The following is a 9,869-nucleotide window of genomic DNA, read 5'->3' as shown; positions in this document are numbered from 1 at the left end:
ACTTAGTATATATACATGATAATCATGTTTGTATTTTATAAATCCCGACGTATCCGTCTTTAACCTACCTGTTCTAAGGTAGTGTTTACCTGCGATTTTATAATGTATTAATGTTGAATAGGAGTGATGTTATTATTGTTACCGTTTTGCCTAATGTCACCAGTTTTTTTTATGTAACACAATGTAAAATGTACGCAATTCAGCCTATGGCTGCGAAGTACTTTCCGACATCCGATCAAAATGATCAAATAAAAACCATTCATTCATTCAAATCCCACGTCCAAAAAGACTGATACTTAGCCGTCATGTCGCTGCAGTTTTTATTCTTTCCGCAAGACGTCGCTTTAGACCCACCTGCCGGTCGTTCCCATGATGCCTAGCGCCGCATAGTTTCTCGTAAATTCAAAATGGCGGATTTGAGAGCTTCCGTGCCGGAGTACGACAAAGAAGACGGAGAATACAAAGTCAAAGTCATCTGCCTGGGCGACAGCGCCGTGGGCAAGTCCAAGTAAGTCCCAGAGATCATGTGTGTGGAGTTTGAAGCTCGAACTCCTCTTATAACGAGTGTAACCGGTCCGAGAAGTGGCGTGTTTCCGCCTTCCTTACGTTACAAGATAGTGTTTCAAACGCCGGCTTCTGACATGTGCAAAAATCACCTCAAATTCCAAACTGGTTACTTTTAGAAAACAAATATTTAAAATAATGGTCTCAAATTTGATTTATTTTCCTTATCCGTGCCTCACAATGTCAGCTTGAGCGTACATAGAACATGAATGTACGTACTATCCGGTATCCAGCTATGTTTTGACCACCTGATTTTAATAAATCATGTCTATGAGAAACTACACAAATGTAGTAAAAAACACCCACTAAAATTTGCCAAAAAAGTACTGGATGTAGAATTTTTGCAATGTTTATCGTCCAGTGTTTCCAATGAGAAGATGAAATAGTACCTGAAATAGTTTGTCCAAATATATATATATTTTGCAAGTGAAGAAATTTGATATCTGCAAAGTATGATGATATAAATATGATTTTTAATCTTTATCATCTGTCATTGTATAAAAGATAGTTAAACTTTGATGATCAGGATTTCAAAAGATGGGTTTGAAGTATCATATTTTGTAACACTAACAGTGTAAATATATACTTTTAATTGATTTTTTAAATGATAAAACATATATTCTTCTCTCTCATATAGAGTCATAGTCTGCAAGTAGAATTTGAAAGTTATTTGTTTGTTTTCCATAATAAGTAAACTGCCTTTAGTCTGTGTAAGACTGGACTGTAAGGTTTGATCCACTCACGTTGGGATAGACCCCTTCTCTTTTAGACAAGTGCGGTGGGTTCGTTAACATGCTTGAGGTTTGGCTCTCCTCAAACACGGGATCGCTGCTTTAAATTCCATCTGGAAGGACGTCACTAAGCAAACCTAGATACTCATTCTCGGTCCAGTGAGGAAATTGTAAAGTGCCTTTCCCAGGGGCACAACATCGGGACCTACCCTTCTAGTAGATTCAAGAAAACCAGTGAAACCATAGAAATGGCAGAAAACAGGCTGTTGGCCGCTTTCCAAGTGTCCCAGGTGGACTTTATTATAAACAACAGTACTGCTGTGGGTATGACCCCAGCCGGTTCAGTATAATTATACAACCTTGACACCTGTTGTTAAACAGGTGCAAGTGACAGGTGGTTTTCATCTGTGCAACCAAATCATTCATATGTACAACCAAAAATTTCATCTGTGCAGCCATATATTTCATCTGTACAACCAACATTTCATCTGTCTATACAAGCAATATTTCATCTTTACAACCAAATATTTCATCTGTGCAACCAACATTTCACATGCACAAGTTGCAGCACAACCAACCTTTTATATGTTTGAAGCCAACCCTATTTATCTGTACAACCAATATTTCATCCGTGCAACCAAATATTTCATATCTGCAACCAAGGCAGTTTCCCTAAAACCAACATTCTGAGTGTGTGAAGCACTCTACATATGCATGGAAAAGCATTTTAAAATGCTTTTATTTGTTGTGAGATTGTGACTTTTTAGTATCATATCTTTGGACAAACCTAGAGTTCAATGCTAAAATACCTCATAAATATTTATTAGCACACTACAGTCGTCAAATATCACTAAATCTACAAGCTGCATGACTGGTTATTCTGATAAATGATGAAAATTCTCATTTTGAAAATGATTTTCCATATTTTGTATCAAGTGTGAGACAAAAAGTAACTATTGTAAATTGAGTATCAAATTTGTCATCTGTATTCTGTTGATAGCATCAAGTTTGTTATTTTAGTTTTTGGTTTGTATTTTCTTTCTGCTCCCTCAAGAAAAAAAAGTAACACAGCTTTAAGGTGGATACCAGTCGTCACAATTCAGGAAAATCTAAAAACAACTTTGTTTCCAAACCCCAATACTGGAAAAGAGTTTAACTATCAAACTTAGATAATTTTCTTGTTATCTCATTGGCACTTTTGTTGTCAATTGCGTTTGTCATAAAACAAGTAATGACATATAAGTAAGCACCAATGAAAATCTTTCTTTGGACCATTAGGCTTGTTTGAAAAACACTGTTTGCAAGAAGCAAATTGGCTAATGCACACAAGTCGTTATATAGTATATTTACACAATAGCTGATAGTATTGTTGCCTCAGGACTGGATACCATTTTTATCTTTGTAACCATTAAACACAATTTTCTGTTTGTTTAAAAGAAGGTAAAGGTCCAATAGCCTTTTAGAGGCCGTAGGGGCAGTGGTTGGTTATCCACTGAGTCTAGGCCTCTAGGGCACAGTATTGGAAGGTGGAGCACATCCCTCTCCTTCCACTTCCTTTTACCTCCCCAACCGTAGTCAGGTACCCATTTTTACACCTGGGTGGAGTAAGAAAAGTCGTGAAAGGTACCTAACCTTTCGGAAAGACTTGTGATGTATAGTTAGAAATGCCAGGAATCGAACCTGTGACCTCTCGATCCAGTGGCTGCTACTAGTGCTAGCCTAACCACTGTCCATCACAATTAGCACTTCAACCAATGATAGCATGGAAATTTAGCAGTTCGACCAATGAGAAAGTGGCTGCATTTCTGTCAAATATTTGCATTTTTATGTTTTTATTTTGCATTTCTACATTTGAAGGAAGGTGGGCAGGGCTATGGGATTGGTCTATCAATGCCACTGCGGCAACTTTTTTATTCTAATCTGAAAGAAAGATTGCTTTCACATTCTTGGCCATTGTTATGATTGTGCAAGTAGCAATGAAGTTTATTTAGTAAAACACAATATCGAATGTTTTTTTCTTGATTCTTGTTTCAGGTTGGTGGAGAGATTTCTCATGGACGGATAGTATCCTTTGTATTAGAATTCAGATTCTAAAGTACATATCGACTGTGAATTTGTTTTTTTTTGCAATGACATAATTTTGCAGTTGGGGGGGTAAGGAGGTTTTCGCGGTGTTAGGAACAATTTTGCGGTACAGTATAGTAATGCTTTTCATATCCATATTTGTGGTTCATGATTTCGGGGTGGAGTGATCACTGCGAAAATAAAAACACAGCATTTACAGTACTACTACTAGTGTGTGTGTGTGTGACTGAATATGATGATCTAGGGCTTTAAATTTGTTTTTCAAATTGTTGGTGAAATCTTTTACAACTTGCAATGTTGCAGTTGAGGGGAAATAGTTTGAGCCTTGTATGTAATATCTTATACGAGTTATATACCTTATATAAGGTGTGATTATATAACTTATAAGGTGTGATATAACATACATGTATATATAGACTACCAGCCTGTCAGAAATTTTATTACTGCACATATATTTGTATATGGAGTCTGGGAGCTATCAGGAAATTTTATTGACTTCTATTCATTTTTACATTATTTATATGTACTAGCTATATAGTAGTAGTACTGCTTTTAGTTCATAACATGATTTGACAATGATAGAATTTACTTGTGGGCGGTGTTCTAAAAACAGGCCTCACGATTTTCCTGGTACGTGTTTGTAGTGCTGTGTTTCACGGAGCGTAGGCGGAAACTCTGAGCCGCAGTACTAGTGCAAACGGCTTTACACCTACTTGTGAAGCGACCATAATGCGTTATGGTCACGGATTAGATTGAATGTGACATTTGCCAGTAGATGTAAGGCACATGGCAAGTGGGAGCATGTATCTCTTGAAGTTGAAGAGTAGACATACAGTTATCAACAAAATTATTCATAATAGCTCTTATAACTTTTCATTGAATCTGTTTTTTGAAAACTGGTTATGTTCTTTTTAAACTACTGGTACAAGTTAGTAACATTGAGAAATTTAAAAACACAACAGACGTATGATTATTAGTACATGTATTTGTGAAATTTCAAGGGTGCTTTATGAATTCTTTTACAAAGATGCCTGGATGTCTGGAATTATCTATTCATAGTATCATACTGGAAGTTTTGAAATGAGATCAAACCACAATTGTTCTTGATTGTAGTACAACTAAAAATCCATTGTTTAGAAATGGGCCAAATTCCACTGTACTATATTTCATTTCAACAAATTTACAAGGGGTATGAAGAATTTGGGGTTATAGGTCAGACGATTAACCAGAGAGTTAGTGAGTTGAGTGTTATGATGAAAAATATGATATACATATGAAATAAGCCAAACGGTTGCAATTTGACAAGCAATGAAATAATACAGGCACAGTGTTACAGTGTTATCAAGGAGGTTAGAATATTGCTATTATGAAAAACTTTAATATTTGCAGAAAACAGAAGTATGTAACCCACATTTTATTCATCTGCTAAATATTTATCTGGCAGAAAATTTTATTATGATAATATGAGATACATGAATATAGCTGTTACAAAATATGAATTGATTTCCACTAACTAAGAGCATTTTTAGAAATAACAGATTAGTGTGTTTGTGTATGAAACGGGCTTACATAACAAATAGCTTTTGTAGTCGTGAGGACTTGGAAAACGGTTGACGACCCTTAACATCAATCTTCTCAGCCAACCACAGCAGCTCTCCACATACGCGCTAACGTTATTCCGGTATCAGACCGACGTCGGCGGTAAGGACGTGTGCGTAGGTGAGTGAAGTAATCGTTATAAATCACTTCACGCGTACAGCCAAGTTGCATCATTGCACTTGAAGTGAACAGAGGCTGGGAAAGGGGTTTTGGGTATCATTTGTTGCTTGAGGGTCTGAAGGGGTGATTCGAAACCTGTGAAAACGCAACAGTTTTTTTTTCCTTTCAAACATTTAATGAGCATTACAAATTCCGGAACTATTATATTGATACTGAAATGCCTTGTTGTTGTTTGCTGGAATGTTTGTTTATTTGTTCGTTTGTGTTAGATTTCTGGGACACGGCAGGGCAAGAGAGGTTCAACAACATGCACCCTTCCTACTACTACCAGGCACACTGCTGTATACTGGTGAGTGGTGTGCAAAATTGGTGATATATCTTTATGGTACTAAGGGTGTGTTGGAAGTAGAATGCTCAAGGTTGTGGTCTTTACCCATAATCAATTATGTAAGATTTTGACACCCAAAATTTAAGATATTCAAATATGAAAATTTCTTTAGGTGAATGACATTTACTGCCACTTTTTGAAAAATTTGTCTGATTATCTTATTTTTGACATCCATGTTAGTGTAAACATAGCCCACACTCATTTTGTGATACCCACAAGGTGTAGGTAATGGTTTGAAAGAACGGTTTTCTGTTGGCATTCTTCAGCTAGGCTGAACAGGAGGTTAAAAACAAATCTATGCTGGGAATATTCTCTAAACAACGGACATGGTTGACATTTCCATTGTGCAGGGAATGTTTCCAGCTGTCCTTCATCATTATATTTCTGCACTTTCAGAATTTTCACTCTCATTTACATGTATGTGTTAGGGTAGGGTTGATTCAACCACATTGTAAAATTGACCTTTTGTATTGTCCTTAAGTTACATAATGTCCCTTTAAAGAATGTCAATGTTGTTACTCTTTTCTGGAGTAAATAAGAATGTGGTAAAGCTCTGAACCTGAAATGGGAGTTGATTCAACTGACTTTGTAAAAAAAATGACCAGAATAGTGACTTTTCGTATCGTCCTAATGCTACGTAATGTCCCTTTAAGGAATGTTGTTGTTTTTCTCTTCCGGAATAATTAATGAAGTACGTGGTAATACTCTGAACCTATAACAGGAGTTGATTCAACTTACTTTGTAAAAAAAGATGACCGGAAAAGTGACCTTTCGTATTGTCTTGATGCTACGTAATGTCCCTTTAAGTAAATAATAACACTGACAGTAACTTTCTGTACCTCGTAGGTGTTTGACGTGACGAGAAAAGTAACGTACAAGAACCTCCCGAACTGGTACAAGGAGCTGCGACAGTACCGGCCAGAGATACCCTGCCTCGTCTGTGCAAATAAAATAGACGGTAAGTTCTCATGTCATATCATGCTTGGTGGGTTTGAAGTTGAACTAATTATAATATCAATGGTGTGATAGCAGGGTTCTAGCCAGCTTAATGTTTTCTCCCGTCATCCGAATTCTTATCAATGGAAAAATCCTAAAACAACATATTTTTCTTCCTGTCATTGTGTACAAATTTCTGTCATTCTTTAATGCCTGGGCTGTAGTTTCGGTGTGGTTTATCAAAATTTTGATATTTCCATAGCTTTACCCACCGATTTTATTCTGTCATTAATGACAGAATGTCAAGAATATATATGTACACATATTCACTAACATACAGTAGTAACTCCAGATATGCAACCCTACACAATACCGGTAATATATTTAGGTGCACTGTGTACAGCTTCAATTTGGGTGCACAAAAATCATATATACCCAGTATTGTTGTGCATTGATAGAGTGAGAAGTAAGGACAAGTAGATAAGTGTCGCCATACTTTTATTCTACATGTATGCTTTTCTCATTTTCAGTCTATATCTTGGTTTATTATCACAATCACGTGTTTACAAACCATTGGTACAGAAGGCTGCCACACAGCCATTTCATTTATTTCTTAAATATTGGCATCTTGCGCTCCCTAATTTTCCAGCCTCATACTCATAGATTTTCACACGTACCTTGTAGCGCCAAGCTTGTTTGGCATTTCACCACGGTTTTCCGTTTGTTTCCATGTCGGACCCTCTCATGCTGATTTGCGTAGATGGTAAGAACGTTCCATGCACACCCGATCACCTTCTGTTACACCGCGACCAATCGAATCACGTGAATCGCATTGAAACTCAGATTCGTATCAGCCATTTCCCGACAAATTGCTTTCTAACTTGCGTTAACGACTACATCTGACCAAACAAACTCGCCAGTGAAATGGTGGAAGGTGTCAGCTTCCAAAAGACGTTTTCAGATTGACAATTTTGGCACTTTGGAAGTGATTGAATCCGCCCGCGATTTAACTTCTAGTTTCTACTACTTTTCTCTAAACTTTAAATCGCGGGCGGATTCAATCACTTCCAAAGTGCCAAAATTGTCAATCTGATAACGTCTTTTGGAAGCCGACACCTTCCACCATCTCATTGGTGAGTTTGTTTGGTCAGATGTAGTCGTTAACGCAAGTTAGAAAGCGATTTGTCGCGAAATGGCTGATACGAATCTGAGTTTCAATGCGATTCACATGATTCGATTGGTCAGGGTGTGTTAGAGAATCGTCACCCCCGTTAAACTCCTCTCACCCGGAAATCACCACACATGTGTCTCAACACTGGCAGGGATTTGGACAACGCCATTTGGTATAAAGTTGGTGTAGAATGTGTACCAGAGGACCTGCCGTGTGAAATATTGTAGCATCGCAGTGCAGTGCAGGTTACTTTGGATGCAAGTTTTGTGCCAAGTACGTGCGGCGCCTCTCAACATTCGCCATTTTGGGATCTGCGTTATCGCGTGTAGTTGACATGAAAATCATATCTAAAGGACTGGCCATGTGAAATTGTGCAGCATCGCGGTGTAGGGTACTTCAGACATGATTTTTGTGTCAAGTACGTGCGGTGCTTCTCAAACTTTGCTATTTTGGGAGCTGCGAGTCGCCACGAAAATCGTATCGAAAACACTCTGCATGGCAATCCTACGCAGTTTCACATGGCCAGTCACTAGTACACATTCTCGAGCAACTTTCTACCAAACAGCGTTGTCCAAATCTCGTCCAGTGTTGATAAAACCTCACCTTAAGTGCTGTAACAGCGTTCTTAGTGAAAGGAGTTTTATGGGCGTAGTTTGTGCACAATGCAACATGCATGCATCTCTTCTTCCCTTTTCTTTTATCTCCTGTTAAAAGCATATTGGTATGTTCCAAAATCTCTTGGAAAACTTTCGTTACTTTCTTTTGCTTGCCCAGAGTTAACTTTTACAGACCCACTAGAGCTACAATCCTGTCTAAGTATAGAAGAAAATATCTTTGCATGTCTATTTTCAGTTTAGGATGATCAGAAGAACTTGTTTTGTGAGACGAAAATGTTACGCAATGTCAGATACATATGCTTATGTGGTGTTGTGCGTTTTTTTCAGTGGACTACAAAGTCACGCAGAAAAGTTTTAACTTTGCAAAGAAGCACCAGCTACCTTTCTACTTCGTGTCAGCCTCAGATGGAACAAACGTTGTCAAGGTAAGAATATGCCAGTCTTTTCATGGTGTAGTAGCTCCACCTGGCAACTCTTATAAGAATTGCAAGTAATTATGTGATGATTCCTCGAGAATAAGTTTGATCAGATGGAATAAACATCAATTCAACTGCGTAGCCTGATTTTCACACCTGCCATTTTATTGTGTAGTAGCCCCACCTAGCAACTCATTTCAGAATTGCAAGTACTTATCTGATAATACATTGTTTGTACCTCTGGAATACATTTTGTAAGCTTGATTTTTTCCTGACTTATATAAGTTAGAAATATTTACTTCTATCCTTAAAACCATAAAATAAGGAATGTCACCCCTATCAGACATTACTAGATGGAACAGTCCAAAAGCATCACTGGTGTTTTTGTTGTTGTTTACAGTTTATTGTTGTTTCTAACGTTTTTGTAGATGTTCAGAGACGCCATCAAGTCAGCGGTAGGGTACAAGGAGAACACGACAGACTTCACAGACTTGGTCATGAGAGAGTTGGAGGTTAGTCTTTGTTTTTCCTCATTTGGGAGATTATGTATAATATTTGCATTGTATGTGAGATAGTGGGCATTAAAAGGAAGACAAGACTTTTGCAGTCATGCAGTGGAACGTTTAAAAAACATTTCATGTGATGTCATCGCTGTAAGTTGTAACTGCCGCCATATTGTTGTCCCTATTTCAGTGAATTATACATTTAAAATGCCTGAAAACACTTCATTATATTAAAAAGGTCTTCTGATCAACCACTATTGAATGTTTATCTCTCAAACTTTAAGTTTAAGAAGACAATACCAGAGGAATTTAAACTGATGAAACACAAAAAGCTATGGCTGTCAGCACCTGCCTGCTTCAATGATATGGAAAGTGAATAAAAACACTATCCTCTTCTTCTTTGAAGGAAGAAATTTGCCCATACTTGAAAGTATCCCTTGTTGTCTTCCTGTGTTTCAGAACTTAGACGACCTGAGTTTATCGAACGATGTCGACAGCGGCGTGGACACGGCGGGAAACTCTGCGGAAACACACACGGACGAGGCCGACGAGGAACAAGCAGAGGGCGCGACGGGGACCACGTGAGGACCGCTCTGCCGTGCTGTACATAACGTCTTATATCCAGTTATCGTACATAGAGGAACTGTACAGTACAAGGCTCAGCTCTGTCCAACAGACAACAACACCTACTTTTTCGCCATTCCATCACGTAGCATTCAATGTCATGTCTTCAGCAGTG

The 9,869-nt window shown here is 37.9% G+C and overlaps 1 protein-coding gene across 1 annotated transcript; it reads left to right on the top strand.

Moving 5' to 3' along the window:
• The first annotated feature begins 375 nt into the window (after positions 1 to 375).
• LOC136421428 (rab-like protein 2A) lies at positions 376 to 9,869 on the top strand. Its single transcript, XM_066408726.1, has 8 exons — positions 376 to 508; positions 3,330 to 3,359; positions 5,020 to 5,099; positions 5,369 to 5,448; positions 6,334 to 6,445; positions 8,539 to 8,636; positions 9,056 to 9,139; positions 9,590 to 9,869. The coding sequence occupies exons 1-8, from the start codon at positions 408 to 410 to the stop codon at positions 9,713 to 9,715; spliced, it is 711 nt and encodes a 236-aa protein (XP_066264823.1). The 5' UTR covers positions 376 to 407; the 3' UTR covers positions 9,716 to 9,869.

This window comes from Branchiostoma lanceolatum, chromosome 16 (genome assembly GCF_035083965.1).
Source record: "Branchiostoma lanceolatum isolate klBraLanc5 chromosome 16, klBraLanc5.hap2, whole genome shotgun sequence".
In the NCBI taxonomy this organism is placed as follows: Eukaryota; Metazoa; Chordata; class Leptocardii; order Amphioxiformes; family Branchiostomatidae; genus Branchiostoma; species Branchiostoma lanceolatum.
This window is presented reverse-complemented; position numbering and strand designations above follow the sequence as displayed.